Genomic DNA, 20,202 nt, shown 5'->3' on the forward strand with positions numbered 1-20,202 from the left:
AAATGGGAAGAGCTATCAAGGAGCGGGCTTGACATGACTTTGGATGAGGTTAGGGCAAGTTGGGAGCCGCTGTAACTTGTTCCTTTGATCACCAAAGGGATTGGGGTCTAATGAAAGCACATGGCTTTCCATGTGATTTCACCAGGCTGTGCTACCCTTTCCTTCATAGGATGGAACTTACCACAGAGAAGATGAGCAATGTTTGTCTTTAGAAGAGATAAATTCAATGATTACTTTCATAAAGGAGCTGAAGAGTCTTGGACAATTTGAGCTGGTAAATAAATAAACAAATAAACAGAGTTTTGTTGTATTGGATACTTTTTTAATATAAATCTTAACTTTTTTTCCTTCATTACCATTCTTTGCTGTCTCTGGCCCATGCATTAGGCTGGATGGACAGGGAAGCAGGGAAATAGAGGTTATGCTGATCTTATTTTGGAGGATTTAGGGGATTTAAATTAAAAGAGATAAAGAAATAGAGCAGAGAATTTGAATTGAAGATTTATTGAAAAGAACAGCTAAAGCAGAAACAGAGACCAGAAAACAGAAGGAAAGGAAAAGGAAGAAAACATGTAAATGACTGATGAGTTGGTAAGAAAATAGAATTACAATGAAGCAAAGCAGGTGTGAATGGAAGAACTGGAGACAGTACAGCACTGAGATCATGCCAAGAGAATTGATATAGGTGAAGAAGTGGTGAAAACAGCAAGTGGAATATATAATCTGGCATCTTTTTCAAACTTCAAGTGAGTTCATTTTTGGAGAACAGAGATGGAGGAATAACCATCAGTGCCTGTGAATAGGCAAGGCAGTTAATGAGGGAAATGGCAAGAACTGAGGAAACAAAAATCTGTAACTGGGTCTGTTATTCAGAAAGCCTGCATAATATAAGGATTCCTTCTAGATCTCCTGCTGGGTATCAGGGCTGGGAAATGATGAGGCTTTCTGAAGAGGGATTGAGTCTAATAGATCTGGAAGTCGAATCAGAGGCAAAGGAGTTAGACTTCCATGTCAATAGTAGTAATCCTGATTTGCAAGGCTGGGCTAGACAGTCCTTTTCTACATGTGGGGGAAAGAACACTAAAATATATATCCATGCATATGCTATATACACTGTCTTCTAATAATTGCACTACTTTGCATTTTACAAATATTATAATGTGCAGTCTCTAATCAGTGTCTCTCTTTTCAGCTTTTCCCTTCTGCTGCACCCAAGATTCAAACTTTCCTGCGTGACCTTTATCTCATGGTAGACCCAATGAGGCGGCTCGGTTCAGTCCTGACTGTGCATTGGTTGCTTTCCAGTTTACTTGAACAATTCCAGTTCATGACTAAAGAGGCAAATACAAATCTTTCAGAATGGTAAGATAGCTATTACATGATCCATTGAGGGTAGTTCCTTAAATTATATTAACTACAGTAGCTCCAGTGAGCATCACAAAATTTAAAAAAAAGTAGATGTAGGTGGACTTACAACACTTGAGATGAAGGTCCATCATGGAGCAGTGTCAGCCATTCTGCTGTTAGAGTTGTAGCTAGATTTCTACATAGGACAGTTTTGTCCCTTTTCCTCTCTCTCTGATACAGAGGACTCTGGGTTAAAAAAATAATTAGAGCTACAATAAATGTTTTTTTAAGAAATATGAAGTAAATTAAGTAGGTTGTTTCTGAACAATAGTGAACTAAAACTTAGGATTGCTTACCAGGGTTAAGACTGTCTTTTAATTTATTCACCAATCAAAAGCAAAATCGTGAAGAAAATATAAAATTTCAGGTGAAGATTTTTCCAAAAGGGACTAATAATTTCCTGTGGCTCTAAATTTTCTGTCCAACAAGTGACAGGCTGAAGAGCATAATAGTCTGAGAATGTAATTTTAACTTTTTTTAAAAAGCTGGAAAAATATTGTAATGACAAGGTTAGATCCATTGAGCTTCTGGCGAGGAAATTTAACATTCATAAGGAGGGAGGGAGAAAAGAAGGAAGAAAAGGAGGGAGGGAAGAAAAGAAGGAGTATGGAATTAATGGAAAGAAGAGGAAAAGTTGTAGTATACATATGTTTAGTCTAAAATTTGTAAAAAAGTGGGTTTGGGGCTCATTATCTTTTGGCTAATGATATTTCATATGCATATATGCCATACTTCTTTACTGATTACACAAACAAGGGCTTTGGAACAGAGGCACATTAGACAGAATGTGTGCTCCATTCCATTGAATCTCAAGTTAAACGTGTGAATGACAGTATTTTTTGCATTTTGCTTGGAGAATGCTGTAGTGACTATATAAGGCATCTGTAATATTTTTTAAGTTTTAATTTTGTTCCTTATTGAATTGGGTGCGGCTTTCAGCAGGTCAGTAGTTATCTATATGTTTGTTTAGCTATGAAGTAGAGCTTATACTTTACCACTGTGCTAGGTAACTGTTTATTAGTGTTTTGAAAATACATAGCTCCATGGATGTGCTAAGTATTGTTGTTACTGCTGGCCACTCCATGAAAAGTAACTCAAAGATGCAGCTGCTTGCATTCATGTGTGAGCCCTTGCCCTTTTGCCGAAATATTTAGGTTTGCATATCAAAGCATACCAACCTTTGGCAGTTTTCTGTTCTAAGCTGTGCCACTCACTCACTTTGAGCAAGCCCCTTGGCCTCTTTTTTTTTCAAGTTGAATATTATTGTATGTGTATAAATATGTAGAAGTGCCATTACCTTTCTCCAAGGCATGGGCCAATCTGCTGCTTTGCACTGTATTTTTCCGAAATGGCTAAGCTAACAATGCTATTCTGTTTATTCACTGTAAAAAAAACATGTGTTTTGACATTGCTAAATTGTAATCTTCCACTCCTATACCTACATGCATGTGATGGTGATGCATGTGTCAGATATGCACGTAATTGTACTTAATTGCAAGGAAGAAAGAGTTTAGTAGAGCTTACTCCCCAGATAACTCAGGTATGCATTCTCTTTGAGCTTTGATTAATCTCTTTTGAGATTCCCAACTTTGATGAGTTTGTATATCAGAACACTTTTCCTGAGTTTCTTCAGTTAAAGTGAGGTTGTTTTGTTGGTTTTTTTAACAGTTCTTATTTCTCTGACTATGCAAAATTGGTATTTCCATTTACAAAATCCAGTGATTTGCATAGCTAATTGTCCAACCAGACAAGATACTTATGGGAAAAATAATGACTTCTGAATTAGGTCATCTTATTCTGCTCACTGGTTATGAATCCATAGGATGGAGACAGGATTTAAAACAGTTTCTTGGTCTACTATTCTTAACCTATTTCATCTACATGACTAGTAATGAAATCTTAAATGGTACTAGTTTACTCTGTGAATTCCTTCCACAGGAGAAGCAAGAACTGTAGAAACTCATCTCAAACTATAATGAAATGGTTAGAGCCTAGGTTAGAAAGACTATCTCCAATGTATTGGAAAAACATATGAGAAAGTTCTTTGAAAGTGATGGAGTGGTACTTTTTAACATATGCACTGAAATCAATTTTCTGCATTGTTTGTGCACTGTTTTTCAACTCTATTCAGTTTCAATTTGTGATATGACTTAAGACATACATCATTATTGCCTTTCAGAATAGTGGCTATGAAGTATCATGGCAAGTATGTTTGACTGTGCCAGACAGCAGGGTAGCATGGGAGAATCAGATTAGTGAGAAAAGCTAACCCTTCTGTATTTGCATAAGACAAATTCTTAAGCAGATTAATAAGGTTGCAAATGCTTTTATGAAATCAAATTTGGAAAAGTGTTACTAGCCTCTCGTGTGCAAAGTCAAAATAGAAGCAGTAGCTGTCAAAATGAATTTGGACTGAAAATAATTTATTGGAGTTTAACTTGCTCATGCTTTTCACCTGGGCAGTTTAAGAAACAAACATGGTTTGGTCTATGGGGCAGAAGAAGACTACAGCAAGGAAGTTTGGATAAGATCACCGATCTGCAATGGGAGGAATAAGAAAGGAAAGGAGGAAAGGAGAGAGTCAGTTGAGATTAAGTGCCAGAAAACAAATCCCACTCTTGAGTCTGCAATTTTGTATTTCTCTTTTGAAGATAGGCACAAGATAGTATGGTGAACCAAACACCTTCATGGAAACTTTGTGACTGAAACCAAGCAAACACTACAAACTAGAAAGTTCACACTGCCATTTAATCAAACAGAAACAAATTGCTCATGATCACATCTCACAAAATTACCTCCAGTGCCTCCTCAAGAGATACCTACAAAACATCATCTAAAGAAATAAAATTCATAACTCTCCTGAATACTGAAATATGGTCTCAATGTTGACTTTACAACCAATTAAAAATTGCACTATCCACAGCTAACACATCCGTTGGAGGCCCCAAAAGTGACTAGATTTTTTCCTTTTTGTATTTTAATCTTATGAAAGATATCCCCTATTTCTATACATCCTTCATTGCTGATGTCTCTGATTGCTCAGACCATCAGACTACATTACCATTGCTGCTGTCAATCCTCTAGATTTCTCATTTGCTGCATCAGAGAGATTCCCAAAGGACAGGTTCACTGTCAACAGTTTGGGATCTTTCAAAAGGTACATTCACAAGCATGGGCTCACCTAGGGCACCTGACGTGCAGTCATTAGTTTCATTAGAGCTAATTGCAAAGTGCGTAGGCAATGTGCACATCTGTGCTTGATAGCTCCTCTGAGATACTAACAAGAGGCCACTGAAACAAATAAAGGACCCTTCCTGAGTATCAGCATGTGGAGGAAAGGACTCTGCAGAGCTCAGGATCCCAGCCACTCCCTTCCCAAGGCAATGCTTCATAACTGCATTGTTCCTCAGCCTGCTGAACTGCAAGGAGCTTGAACAAAGGAAAACTTATGGCTCTGATGATTAAAAATCCCAGTCTTCAGCAAAGATAAATCATGGAATCATAGAATCATTTAGGTTGGAAAGGACCTTTAAGATCATGGAGTCCAACTGTTAACCCAGCACTGCCATGTCCATCACTAACCCATGTCCCTTAGCACCATATCTACCTGTCTTTTAAATACCTCCAGGGATGGTGATTCCACCACCTCCCTGGGCAGCCTGTTCCAATGCTTGGCAGCCCTTTCAGTGAAAACATATTTCCTAATATCCAACCTAAACCTCCCCTGGTGCAACTTGAGGCTGTTTCCTCTTGTCCTGTCAGTTGTTACTTGGGAGAAGAGACCGACCCCCACCTGCCTGCAGCCTCCTGTCAGGCAGCTGTAGAGAGAGGTAAGGCCTCCCCTGAGCCTCCATCTCTCCAGACTAAACACCCCCAGTTCCCTCAGCTGCTCCTCACAAGACTTGTGCTCCAGACCCTTCCCCAGCCCCGTTGCCCGTCTCTGGACACGCTGCAGCCCCTCTGCTCCCTCTTGCAGTGAGGGGCCCAGAGCTGAACACAGGGTTTGAGGTGCGGCATCACCAGTGCCCAGTACAGGGGGGTGATCACCTCCCTTGTCCTGCTGGCCACGCTGAAATCTGAGTATCTTTTTGTAAATACAGTGATCTGAATATCTTTCTGTAATATCATTTCTAAATATTACATTTTGATACCCTGTGGTAATTAGATAAAGTTATTATATATCTCTTAATGTTGTCTGATGATAACTACAATCTCTTTACAGAGTCGATACGTAGAGGTCAGGCCGTTCCTCTGGGAGCAGGGGCCTTGCAGTGGTGGTGGTTGCCACACTCCTGAGGTGTTCTCTGGCTAAACCAAAGTGACATTTTATAGAATTAAGACATTGTGCTTTCACCTTACAATAAAGTTTGGGACTGGGCAATCAAACAGGAACAGTAGAGAGAAAGGATATGTTTGATGTGTGTTAGCCACGACATCCTTGGCAAGCAGAAAGAGAGGTGCAAAATGACTTATAACTTGGAAAACAAACTCTCTAATAGTTTAAGTGCCTCCTCTGAAGTAGGTTATGAATGTGCATGAAATTAGGGTGGTGTCTAGACACTGCAAGCTCAGAACTACATTTTCATGCGCACAGAGACACACAGATCTGCCAGCTACTTCTTTCCTTATCTCATTGAGATGATTCAGAAATCTCTGTTTTATTATCGGACAGTTAACCTTTTACTGTTACTAACCTCGATGCTGCTTCCAGCAGCTCCTGTGAAACATTAAGTGATGGCTGATTGCACAGAACAATATTGCCACCTCCCTTCCTTGGCACAGACAGTGACTTTGTGTCTTTTAAAATCCAAACTGAATGTGCAGCAGTATCGGGGAAGAAGCTGGTTTATGAGAACTTCTATGGAAAACACTGTGAGGAAAACACGTGAAAGCTTTAAGAAATACTAACAGACCTCTGAAAAGGTCTGTTACCCAGAGGTCCAGTACATGGATTGCAGAGAAGCCTACTGCCTTTCTTCTACTATGCTCCCAAAATGCTATATGAATGAAAAAATCTGCAGAGTTAGCAATATGGGTGCTACTAACATGTTAATGAATTGCTGTGATTGTCTTTTTTCACTGAGGATTTATATATATACTCTGGATGTTGATTATGTGATTTGTTTTGAATTAGCCAATGAATCAAGATATTCCATTATATCAATTCATGTTATTGTCAGTACCGATACTTACCTTGACACAGATCTTCATTTATATTTAATTATTTTTGAACAATGTCTAACTTTAACCTCAATTATATACAAAAAAGCATTATGCAAACAGTTAAGAGATACAGTTTGTGTTATTTTATTCTTGGCTATATCCACTCTTCTTTTTCCCAGCAATTCAACAACTGAAATTTATTTCTGGGTTTGTTTTTTTTTTTTTTCTCATGTGATATGCTACCATTTATTATGGAATGTGTGTTTTCTGTCACTTTCATTAAGGTAATACTGCTAATGCTGGGAACATGAATCCAAAAGGTTCATCTTTCAGTGGGGAATATTAAAATACCATGTGGCCTGAGATGCCATATAGAAATTTTTGAAAAATTTTCCATGGTTTCTGTTCCTTTTATTTATGTAGAAACATGTCTGCTATTGAATTGACAGGAATTCTCAAGAAAATGTGAGTCCTAAGAAGAATGTTCCTTCTGACTTTAGGAAGAATCATAAAGGTAAGAAATTGGAGTAACATCTTTTAAATATGGTATGTTTTCCCTTTTTGTACTACTTCTGATAACTGGTATGATTTAGATTACATTGTTTTGCATTCCAGCTGGAAGGTCTTGGCTCATTACATGTAAAAGACCAGCTTCTTCTTTATCTGTGTAAGTTCTGCTGTACCTGTGAGCAGTGTTCATGAGCCTAAAGCAAAGATCTCACACTGAAAAGAATAAAACTACACTGTTTTTTTATAATTAACACAATGAAAATTCCTTCTTTGATAGGACTGCGAATCAGGCTTAGATCAGAAAATTATCAATTGTTTCTGTTTACCTTTCAGCATTGCATTATTCCAGTCAGACTAAAGAAAGACAATGCAGTTATGGTAAGTCAAGGTCTTTCTAGACCACTGAAGGGGAAGAAGAGAGATTGCTTGAACAAATTTATTGGGATTTTCTACGCAACCTTTCAGTGAATTGAGTGCCTACAGGCTGTAACATAAAAAAAAAGAAAAGAATTTTTAAGTAGCAAGAATGTTTATGAATCACTCAGTGATTGGGCTATTGTGTTAAATAAGCCTCAAGCAGCATTAAGCATTGCTATACGTGCATATTAATGTGAATATTCCAGCACTCATTGATCCCTTGCTGCACTTAGTAGACTTTTGCCCCTTATTTCCAAGAACTTTAGCACACATTTGTTCTTGTGGAATAACCTTTAAACTTCTATGGAGTTTAATCAGCCTTATATAAGGGCAGTCTTCAGCTCAGAAGTGGAGTTTTGAAGAGCTGGTTAAGAGATGAAGAGTTTTCTAAAATATCTGCTTGTAGAAATATTTAAAGTATGTTTAAAGATATTTAAAGTATATTTGTCTTTGGTGGGAGCAATGCTTTCTGCTGCCTTCCTCAGTAACACTTTTTCTGAGGGATCACTTTATAAATATGAAACAATTGCTCTGTGGTAGAAAGACTTTTCTACCCATTGAGCCTCATTTCCCCTTTGTTACTGATGTCATGGTGCCACCAGGAACCAGGAACTGTCAGTCAGAAACCAGAAATGCTCCTGGGCTGGCTGACTGGCATCACCATTCCAACTGCAAGAAAACTAATTTGAAAATACCTCGATTTATTTTATTTTGAAAATTCCTCCTCATTTTTGAACTAGCAGTGAGAAAACCTTTCTATGCAAGGCACACAGGATCTGGAGAACTGTTTATAATCATCTGTAGAATTTTTTAAAATACTTTCTGTGTGTCAACTTACAAGCTTCAGTTCTAGCCCAAATTCTGCTCTTCCACTGGAACAACTTCCTTTACATTTTAACACATGCAAAAGAGTGCTGAAATTGCCCTGTTTTTTTCTCAAGGCAGATATTTTGGGGTAGAAAAGGCCCACATAAAACTGCTTGCATCCCTTATGACCCTTTCAAGCCAAGTTTTAAGCCACAAATTTTTTCAGATATCATAGTAAAAGAGTTCCCTGGCTGGCATATTTTCTGAAGTACCCAGTTTTAAACATGTACTGGAGAATATATGTGGAAAGAAAGTTTGGAACATGCAATTATACTGTAAATCTGAACCCAACAGGTTGGATTAAAATATTTGTCATAAGTGGGTTGCCAGCAAATAATTGTTCTCATGAGTCATTTGGCAAACACTACAAAATAAAGGATACATTTGAGCAAATAGGATTTGATTGTGGAGATTTCATACACAGGGTAGGAGCTCGAATATGTTGATTTAGGAATTTTAATAAAACATTCTTCCAACTGTACTGCAAATGACCCCATGGGTCTAGATATCTCCATGTGACTCGTTCTTATGAACAGCAAGAGTATGTCTAACTTATTTTGATTTTTATTGGTAATTACACATGTACATAAACCCTGTACACAGGCTGGTACCTAAGTAGGTTATGAATTTTGGCCTAACTCTTCTTTAAGTTTCAGTTAACCAACTGGAGACATGATCTCCCAGACCTAATCCTTGTATTTTCAAAGGCTTACTCAGACTTTGAGTTTTGCGATTCTGGCTAGAGTCATGGGGACTGAAAGATTAAAATCCCTCCAGGGTCTAAAAATTTATCTCACGTGCCAATATAAAGTCCATTAAGACCCTGCAGCAGGATTATCAGTCTCAGAGTGACTAGGCATTAAAAATCTTGCCACTGTACATGTTATCAATCTGCCAGAAGTTGTGTGTTACTTAAAAATGTTCATACATTTCACAGTTTTTTCTTTGATGCCTTCTTGGAACAGATAAAGATACCCTATCTCATATCAGGCAGATCTTCACCAGTCCACAGCTGGACTTGAATCCTCAGTTTAACCCAAAGATCAAAGAATACTATGCAGAAGTCCCATTCGACATGGTGACAGTGAAGATAGGAGCAGAACCCTCTAACTGTCAATGCCAAGTACACCTTGATGAGAAGAAAGGGCCAAGGTATGAGCAACAAAATAAGAGTGTAAAAACGATAAGTGTCCTTACCTTTTGGATATATGTCAGAATATTACAGAATTGGTTTGTATTTCCAAAAGCACAGAATGCCTATAGATTAGTTATGAGAAGGTCAGAGAGAGTTCAACACTCAGAAATTTGTATTTATTTGTCAATATCCTGAAGGTAATGGTAATATGTTGTCAAGCCATAATTAACTCTAGCTTTATGGAGTGCACAGTTGCTAGCATCTCCCCCAGCTTCTCCAGTCACTGACAGCATCAAAGCTGGGTGGAAACAGATCATGATTACACTACACACAGTAGACAGCAAATAATCTGAGCTTTCATGTCTACGCCTTGATTTTGTACTGTGGTCTGAGCTACTGCCCTGCTGGGCTTGGTCCCTCAGCCAGCAGTCTGCTTACATGGATCAGAGTAGGGAGCTGGGATCATCTGGGCTCAGCCATCCAGTCAGTTTTTTACCCAGTGAAGGAGACACCCATTCAAGCCATGAGCAGCCAGTTTCTCCAGGAGAATGCTGTGGGAAACAGTACAAAACTTTACTAAAGTTCAGGTAAACATTTACAGCCTTTCCCTCATCCACTTCAGTGGGTCGTGTTCTCATTAGTGAGAGTCCTGGCTTATCTGATCTTTTAGAGAAGTATAAATCTGGAGGAAAGGGGAGCGAACAATCATCCGTAAACATCAAGTCTGAGCATTGACCCACAATCATCCATGATGTTTAATTGTTACTATGATCCCTGGCATCATTTTGACTTTCCCAACCAGCTCTCTCTGACACAACAGCATGTGCCAGGGACAATCCCAATACGCATTTTGGACGTCACCTGTTTTTGGATGTTGTGAGGGACAAAAAGTCTTTATTTATCTGTGCCAGGTACCTCAGAACCAGAGAAATGGCCTATTTACATACTATCCAATAGTGAGTGGATAAAAGAGAGAGCCAGGACAATGATTTGCTTGGGAGGAAGAATTGTTAACCATTACAAAGCAAGCTTGACTTCATGGCATGAAGTGCCTATGCAACACACCATCTTTTGGATAACTATGAAGCAGATGCTTTGAACTAGAATGTCTGCTAGTAGCCAGACAGTCTGTACAGTCTGTACAGGTCTAATACTTAACATGCTTCTTGTATTTTCAATAAGAAATTAGTCTTGATTTATCATTTTAACAAGTTCCCATAAAATGCTTTCACCCAGCTTTTTAGTGTTTTAATGTTAACTACCATGGCAGTCAACATAAATACATGCAAAAAACTTGAAGAGATTTCTTCCTTGTAAAAGGTAAAGAGAACAGCAGTATGTCCTTTACACTGAAAAGTAAAAGTTCTGCATGTCCAGGTTCTGTGTTTTTCAGCATTTATTATTTCCCTGCTAAGGGAAGAAGAGCACAGTCCAGCTTTGATCTTGTCTGTCACTGAGCAGTTTGTCTGGGATTCCATCACATTTGGCTAGTGGAAAATTTCAATGGCTAGCTGACACCTCTGATCTCATTTGCCTCCCTGCTGACTTCACCATGAACTTGGACATACCAGGAATTATTGGCCCTGGTGACTTCATTCACAGTTTTCATGTCAGAACTGCTGCCACTGCTACTGAAGGTGTTTTCACTAAGTTTCACTGTCAGTATTTTGTCTTCCTGAAAGAACTGTAAATTGTTACAAATCTTATTTTACACTGGCTTTTGTTTAAAATCAAATGTATTTTGTAAGAGAAAGAAAATGTTAGAAGCCTCAAGGAGCAAGCATGATTTAGCTGTTTTGGATAAAGCAATGTAAATCTTTGTTTCTTTAGCATTTATTCCACTTCTTTTCTGTTTTGCCCTTGCAGCATTGCTAACTACCCCCTTGGCCTTGGATTGAACAAAGTCATTGTTCTCGTAACCGATGATTCGCAGCCCAGCCCTCAGGTTGTGAGCAGCTACAAAATCACAATTTATCGAGAGGATCGCCCTAGTCTGCCTTTGTTTGATGACTATATGATGTGTGGGTTTGTGCAGGTATTGTGCCTATATTCCTTTGCTATACAAATAGTGAATTTAACTGGGTTTTGTTCATTCAGTAGTATAAATTAGGGTACATGGGCCAAAGTTGGTGTAGAGTCAGTTTTTTTGAGATTAGAATCTGAGTTCTAAATGTTGTGATTTTATTAAATATAGCATTTACACAGTATTTTGAACATATGAGGTAAGCAAGTCCAGCATGAGTACCTGTTACGCTTACCATATATTTGAGAGCTGCAGGTTAATTAACCCTTACTTTGGTCAGCCAAAACCTAAACCATCAGAGAACTGCTGTTTCCTTGTGAGAAAACAGTGACTCCATACTGCACAGTGGGCAGACTGCAGTTTTCATAACTATCTATCTATGAAATTGGAGCCATGGAGATCCTTTTAGCAGGAAAAATGTTTATGATGAAGGTATGTTTATCAGTGTTCCAGACAATTGCTGTTATATAATTTATGAATGAAAAGTGTTTATTCTAGAAGACAAATAAACACAATGGAAAAAAACTCACTGCTGGTTCTGAATGAAGGGTTGATTGTTGCTTACATCACATTTATCTTAATATAAGTTTGGGAATGCTAATAAATTACTCCTAACAGTCCTTAGGAAGCAGTGCATCTCCTGAATGAAAAAAATGGTGAAAGCCTATCTAATAGGGCTAAAAATGGGCTGGGGAAGGGGAACTCAGGCTGAATTAGACAAAAAATTGGAAGAAAGATAATGAAATAAAGGAACAGTGAAACTTTCAGTTAGTAAAACTAAGGTGATAAATTCTTTGTAAGAGAAACTGGAACACAGGCTGGAGCAGAGCTGTTTGGTTTCCAGTTTGAGCACTAAACTTTGGTACTTGATATGGTGGGCAAAGATAAGCCAGTTGATGCAAGGAGAGGAGTGACGTGGTAAATAATAATCAAGGGCAGTGCATTTGTCTGTGGGATTTTAGGCAGATGAAAAGATTTGGTGGGCATATTCTAATATTAGAGCATACAGGAGGAAATATTTGATCACAATTAATTCTGCAACCAGGAAACAGGGTCTTCAAAACCGTAGTGTTGAAATGGCCATCCATGTTCATGTAAAATGTCTAATCCTACCTTTATTTATCTTTTTTCTGAAGATCTTTATATATGAATATATCCTTTTCATAGAACTTACTTCCCTTCTCTGGTTTCTTTCTATATACTGCAGAAGAGGTTGGGAGACAAGGGTGGGAGAAGGCAGAGCATTTTATGTGATGGGACAGATCAAGAGGGACTTTTTGTTCTTGTAGAGAAATAAACATTGGGACTTAAAAAAGGAGCCAAAAAGATTATAAATGTTGATAGCAAATTATATGTTGACAATAATTATCTCCATCTGCAAATCAGAACTGTCAGAGAAAATGTATGTAGTAGTCATACCCTACTGACTCTGATCTGAATGCCTGATTATGCTGCTGTCTGGCCTTCTGCCTATTCTTTGTCTCTTCTCTTACACTTATCTTACAAGCTCAAAAGGTCAAGAACCATCTTCTCGCTTTTTCTACTGGTACTGGCTCAGCACTAGATCCAGGAGTTGTTACAGTAAAACAAATAAGAATAGATACATACAATAAGATCTTGATTCATGCACACAGCAATTTGCCTGACACCTTAGCTGTGGATTAGTATGAAAAAGAAAGCAGCAATAGGTTGAGCTGAAGTTATATTACTAGGAGAACACGCTGGGTGGAAAGATGTAAGGAAAGCTCCTTGTGTTCTCCAATTTAGGGCATGTACAGGAACTCAACTTCATACACATCCTCCCACACTAGAGTTTACACTGTTAATGGTTTTTTATAGCATTTATGAGACAGAGTATGAGTCTTTGAAGCACCGCAAAGGCAAAGAGATGTAGAATGATAAAAATGAAATTTTAGAAGTTTCTTTTGATTTAGCACAGTTTTCTGCTCATCTGTGACTAACTGCTCTCTAATTAATACAATTGTTCAGAGCTAGGGAGGACTTCAGGAGTTTTAGAGCAAAAATTAGATGAAAAGCATTCTTGTGGTATCTAATGAGGGCTGTGAAGATACAGTATGAGATTCCAAAACAACATTTTTTGTAGATATGTTAAAGGCAAACTTATCAAGGAGTGCATTTAAAAAACAAACAAAGGCTGGAGCTAGAGATAAAGATGGCATTCTAAACCACTCAAACCCCTGCATTTTTTTCCCCTTTTCCCTATTTTCTGGAATAGAATTTATTCCCTTTTACTAAGAGTGATGTTTTTATCACTACAAAACTCAGGTCTTAAATAGCATCATTACATTCTGCTTTTCATACCAGAGAACATTATGTGCTCTTGCAGGGTGCGTTAATACACCCTGATCAATGGCATGAATGCTTGTTCTCTTAGTAACAAGACACCTGTTTTAGAAGCAAAAGGATAAATACAGCGTGAACTGATGGAGTCTTCTTTGGACACTTGACTAGGCACAACTGGGATCACACATGGGGAGACAAAGGTCACTGACAGTGGTGTGGTCTTTCTCACAGAAGGCTTCAGTTAAAATTCTAATCCAGCGACTTTTTTTCCTGACTTTCTTTTATGTTTAATCCCATTAGGATATTCAGGTTTCACTGCAAGATGATACTATAAGGAAGGTTACAATAAAAAGACAGGGTGTGGGATGTTGTTTCCAGTCTTCTAACAATTCTCATGCAGTTGAATAATCCTGGATTAATTTCAAGGCTATTGAATTAAGAAGTGTATCATTCCAAGCCTTGCATCCCCTAAAAGGAGAAAAAATATTGTCCTCTTGACTTTTTGATAGCAGCTATAATATCCTCATTAAAACCAAATTAGTAAGGGACAAACTGTGGCATCACCATAGCACCTTCAGCAGCTTTATTTGCCTTTCATTGTGTGTTCTGCATTCTGACAGTATTGCTTGGACTGCAGATGGAGTCCTTATTGGTTTGTGCTTTAACTTAATTTTGTGCAATTGTTGACAATATTCAAATTAAGTGTCCTTGAAAGAAGTGGTGCCATTCCTTTATCACCTGTGAGGCTGTGATACCAAGATAGGCAGACTACAAAGCAAGCAACAAAAAACAGTGAGCTCTTGAAACAGGGGTATCAGCATTACCCTCAAGTGAGAGATCCCAGACTACGTAGAAACTGCCATAAAGGACAAAATGTTTTATTCATCCATGCACTGCCCTTTATCTTTAAAATGCAAACAGATTTATCTATGCTTCACCTGAAATGTGTGGATGCTCTTCGTTAATCTTTGCCTAGTTGCAATCTTGGAAAGTAACTGGTGATGTGCTTAGGGAACATTTTTGACACTCTGAACTTTGTACCTATAATGTTCTGCTGCCACATGTTTTGGTTTTATGGGTTTGGGTTATTTTGGGTTGTTTGGTGGTGGTGGTGGGTTTGTGTTTTAGTAATTCAGTTATTTATTTGTTTTGCATTGGTATTGTGAGTAATGGATAGCTATTATTGTATTTTATAGCCTGTGTATCATTCATTTTGTGCATTTGCACAAAACACAAAGAAGTACTTTCCAGAATCAGTGCAGTGCAATGGGCTGATGCTCTGGATGTCCTACAGTTTTCTTAGGTCTGAAAGGAGACGAGAACAGCTTCAAAAACTTTCCTGATTTTTATAAACACCTTATTCTTAAATACTATTATCTCTTACATTTTTATAAAACTTTTTATCATACTAATTTCCTAGAGTTCAGATAGCATAAGAAGTCCGGCAGAGCTGATAATGAGATACTGGTATAACATTGCTGACTGTGTAACATCAAACGGCTGCAATGCAGCTGGCAACAAGATGCCAGCAACAAGATGTTGATTTCTCTGTCTACTAGACTTCCATTGACGAAAAAGTAATTAAGACCTAGGCCTAATATAGTAACTATATTTAACTTTACTTTAGTCTCTAGGGGCAGACGTGAGAAGACCCTTTAGAAAGGAAGAAACCCTTAAAAAAATCAAACTAATTTCAATTTTGTGTTATGTAAGATATGAGAATAACTTTTTTTTTTCTCAGTTCAAGTTATAAGTTTCCCAAGGAAAATAAAATTTTCACTTAATTTTAAACTGTGTGCTATTACAGCTACAATGCCTTTCATACTAGACAGTACAAGTAAACACTGTCAATTACAGAAACATGAATAAGCTCTGCCTAGTGCTCTAATGCAAAAAATGTCAAAGAACCTTTCAAATATTAAATGATATCCATAACATAAAAAGGAAAAAAAAGGCTTAGGAGGGAAACAAAGAACTTGTCCTGTAGTAGGACAGGCTTGAAGCACATTAAGTCTCTTCTGTAATTCCCATTATCTGCATTAGATTCAGTGTGACCCCCATCACAAACCACCCACCTCTTCTGTCCTTAGGACATTGTGGATGCCATGCGCAGACTCGGGTTTTGCAGTGCTTATTGTAACAGCAGCTAACCTTCTTGGCAGTTCTGGGTTTGAGTGTCTTGCATGAAAACACACAGAAACGGCACCTTTAGAACTAAATGTACATCCTAATTATATCAACAACCAGACTGTATCTTACTTGCAAAGCTAGATTACTTCCTTTTCAGAGAATAAAAGAATATCCATTATGGGAGCAATCATGCATTGCATTCTTTAGTCTTCTCACATCTAAAGCTGGTGAAAATTTTCTTCAGTGGTTTTATATTTTTCAGAAAAAAACCAAAAAATGCCCAAACAACAACAAAAAAAAAAATAGAAAGCATTCTGATTATGGGAAAAAATATAAAGAAAAGCATATGCTTTCATCAAAAGAAGATGTTTTCATTCAGAGAGGGTTATTTGATTAAAAGAGATTGAAATTTGAAATTTATATTGGCTTAACTTTTAAGTTAGAGATTTTTGCTATTGTGCAGTCCAGAATTCTAACTCTATTTTTTAGGAGGGAGTGGCTGGGAAAAGTAAAAAACCCACTCATTAGTAGATCTAAAATACTCAAGCCTATACTCTAGATTTTTTTACAGAAACACTGGTAAGAGCATAGTATGGCAGTAATTTTTTCCACAAGCAATGCCAGCTTAAGCATCCCTTTCCCTGCCTACAGCTACTCATGAACAAGATGGGAGAATTATTGTTTATTTAAATGGGCTAACTTCTAGGATATGGTCCCAATCTCACTATGTGAACACAAGGAAAGGGGTAGGTATGGGGGCAAGAATGACCAATTGAGCACAGAAGAGTGGTAGTGGGTGCTTCTTAAGGCAGCTTTTGCTTTCTTCATGAAAGAAATTCACATCAAGATTGGTTTTAAAGCTGTTGTGAGTGAATAGTTACGGCTGTGCAGAAAAAAACGGATACCTGGTTTTAAATGAGCAGGAGCTCCATGTTCAGAAATTGTAGAAGTGATTTATGGCTGACAACACACAAAACACTAGAAGTACATTTTCACTGCTATTAATTTATTAAATAAAGTGTAAATTATTTTGGGTTTTGTGTGCCTGCAACCCACTCCCCCAGGAAACACAAAGCAGTGTTCACATAACCTTGAGGAGCAAATATGTAGCAAACTGAATACACTCATTGTTAAACTGGAGGCATTTCAGGTGAAAGCCACAAAATGATTAAAGAGCTAGCACAGACACACTGCCATAAATAAAAGGTGAGGGTTTATATCTTCAACTGCTGTATGTCAACATAGTTCAATTAATTTCAGGGGAGCAATTCCAAATTACACTGATGGAGTATCTGTCCTGAGCGAAACATGTGGCTAAATTATCTTCCATTATATATGCCAGGCAATATTAGTAAGTGAATTCACTTGCATAAAACTGCTGAATTTTTTAGTAATTTTCTGAAATATTCATGGTCAAGCAACAGCTCAGGAAAACCTAAAAACTATTTGAAGGTGTTTCAAAGTATTTAAAGATCAAGGGATGTATAATCACAGTTCACACTAAGTAGAAGCATCTAAATCTAATAGCACAGCTTGGTGCTTCTAAAAAGTATATTTATGAAGATACAGAAGGTAGAGGTGTAAATAATAAATGCTCTGAGATAATTTTCAATCAGAGGGTTAATTTCTGTGTGTGTCTTGGAACAAAATGTTTTGCAGAGTCAGCGTATTCTGGCTTTGTCAACTTCTATACCATTGGGGAGAGGCGGCTTGCCATGTTTTCTTAATTATAACAAAGGCTTTTGTGACGATTTAAAGCACTGCTTTGTAAATGAGTCACAGGAACAATTAACCATTGTGATGGATATTCTTTACTTTGATGCTTTACATTTGTGCTGTTCTATGCTGAAGTCCTTTTGGATCTCAGCATCCAAAGAGATACAGCTGTTAGGCTGGTATCTTGATCAGCAGTTGGTATCTGCTGCTTTAAGGAAAGGTCTCAAAAGCTCAGCAGATCATAGATCTATCCTTTTGGGGGAGTTAATGTCATGCTTTGCAATTTCTCTAGAAATCAAATGTTCACCTCTTTTACCTACACAGTTGATTTCATACATAGTCTTCACTATCATCTGGTAAGGACAGGTTCCCATAATCACTGTTCACTGTCAGACATCTGCCAGGCTCTGAATTAGCCATAGAGACAAAATGGGCACAACCAGGGCATAAGGGGGCAAGAATCAGCAAAAGAATGAGTTTAAGCGTGGAATGAAAATTTGCTTTACAGTTTCATCCTGTATATTCAGTAGGCTGTACCTGACTAGGACTATCATCATACTCTCCAGCATTTGGGGGATGCCACATTACAGAGCCCAAACTTTGAGGCTCAAGACCATGTTGGGTCCAGCTGCTTGGGAAAAGCATATAGTCTTCCAGTTCACAGCATTTTGCTTACATTCCTGATTTCATATTAGTTGTGCTTAGTCTTCTCTATATAGCTGTTTCCTGTTTAACATGTGATGCAAGATTAATAACAGATACCCTCCAGGAAACACCTCCAGAAATATCAGGCAGAGATTGAAGAGAGCGGATGTTTCCATGCAGCAGCTACATTTGTCATTATTACAATGCATTGTACATGGGAAATGGTGTGTTACACAATCGCTAACGGGTAATTTGCCACCAGCACTTTGAGAAAATCCATGTGAATTCGGTGATTCAACAATCTTAAGCCAATAATGACTGCAATGACACCAACAAAGTAATTTTGTTTATGATCATTAGCCAGAAGAACAATTAGCTTGCTATAATAATTAGGCACTGAAGAGAAATTTTTTTAGGCAGCTTTCAGCCTTATTTTTCCTATGCTCCCTTTCCTTCGGCAGCACTCTTGTAATTAAGAACTTCTTAACTCGTCTTAACTTTATCACTCTTCATCACCACTGAATTTATTGACACCAGCTAGTGTTTGTAGCACCTTCTACCTCAGCAATGGCAAATTTGGTGTCTTCTCCTCTGCCTTTCCCTCTTCTGTGTGTTTTTGCAGTTTAGCAGTCTTACTAAGAACATCCCACCATCCTAGACACTCGGTTAGGTGACTCCTGACTTGAATGAATTGTTTTGCTATTATGCCACAGAAAAATGTCATTAGTATGTCATCATGTGAGGAATGAAACCATTAAAGATAAACCTCATTGACCTGACAGAACAATTCTACTCTTTTGTGTGTTCAGGCTGTTCTCTGCCTTCATACAATTAGTGATGTTATCCCATGGGCATGCATGACACATTAAAGATACAGAAGATGATCTGCCCAGGAACTAGCCAAGCAGAAACTTGTAACTGCATGACTAAAAATGTAAGGGAGTCAGATTATGACCCATGTGATTGCAACTGGTGAACAGGATCTCACTGGTGATAGTGGTGTGTATGATCGGATATTTCAGCCTTGCGATACCTGCTCCCTAGGGTGCTGCAGGATGGGGAGATGCTGAGACAGATACAGTGCCGTGGATGCACATTCTGTAGACACAGTGCTATCTCTGAGCCTATCGAGGATTGCTGGTATAGACTGGACTAGACTCAGGTTTTTCTGCTTCTTTGACTTTAACTACAGGATTGAAATGTCTTTTTAAATAATAGCATTGAACCATTGTGGATGGCTGTGAAAGGAGACAGACAACAGCAAATGCTGGGTAAGCAATTCAGCTCCTGGGAGAGCACTGTTCTCTGGAAAAGCTTATCAGAAAAGCTGTTTTTATGTAATTCTTGTTAGCTATGGGGTGTTTGTTTGTGCTAAGTTATCAGGCAAGCATCCCACATATTTAGAATAGATTTTCACTTACATTCCTTTTTTGCTTTTACTTTGGATGATTTCAATACAATACAGGCCCAGTAACACCCCTGGAATCAATTACTAGATTACTAGAGAACTGGTAGCAGTAACTTCTGCAGAAGACTCCACATAGCCCAGACTACTTTGTGTTTATTCTTGTTTCCTCTCCCTGCCCTCCACAGGGATTCCTCCATGCATTTCTGCCTTGTGGTCTAGCTTGGGCAGTACAGGTACAGCTTGATGGACTGACGGTTAGAGCTCTTTAGGGAGAAGAGGGAGCCACATGCTCAAATCACGTCAGCCTAAGGCCAGCCTAGAGGCTGAGTGCTTGGGGGAGATCCTGACCCAGCCTGACTAACCACAGAAAGTTGCTTCCTTCTTTCTGTCTGCCCCTGACTACAGGAGGACACAGATGGGCCCACACCCTGGGCAGGCAGTGGCAGTTCCTAGCATGCGGACCTAAGTCGGGTGCTC

General features: G+C 38.3%; 1 protein-coding gene across 3 annotated transcripts in view; it reads left to right on the forward strand.

Annotated features, from left to right (window-relative positions):
• Positions 1 to 20,202, forward strand: part of CPED1 (cadherin like and PC-esterase domain containing 1) — a 155,040-nt gene that overhangs the window by 72,934 nt on the left and 61,904 nt on the right. For all 3 annotated transcript variants that reach the window (XM_040595745.1, XM_040595743.1, XM_040595744.1), the window contains exons 11-16: positions 170 to 274; positions 1,193 to 1,362; positions 7,020 to 7,084; positions 7,414 to 7,458; positions 9,330 to 9,516; positions 11,366 to 11,534. In XM_040595745.1, the coding sequence (XP_040451679.1) occupies positions 170 to 274; positions 1,193 to 1,362; positions 7,020 to 7,084; positions 7,414 to 7,458; positions 9,330 to 9,516; positions 11,366 to 11,534 (741 nt within the window). The remainder of the gene's footprint in view (positions 1 to 169; positions 275 to 1,192; positions 1,363 to 7,019; positions 7,085 to 7,413; positions 7,459 to 9,329; positions 9,517 to 11,365; positions 11,535 to 20,202) is intronic.

Source organism: Falco naumanni, chromosome 5 (assembly GCF_017639655.2).
Source record: "Falco naumanni isolate bFalNau1 chromosome 5, bFalNau1.pat, whole genome shotgun sequence".
Taxonomy (NCBI): domain Eukaryota; kingdom Metazoa; phylum Chordata; class Aves; order Falconiformes; family Falconidae; genus Falco; species Falco naumanni.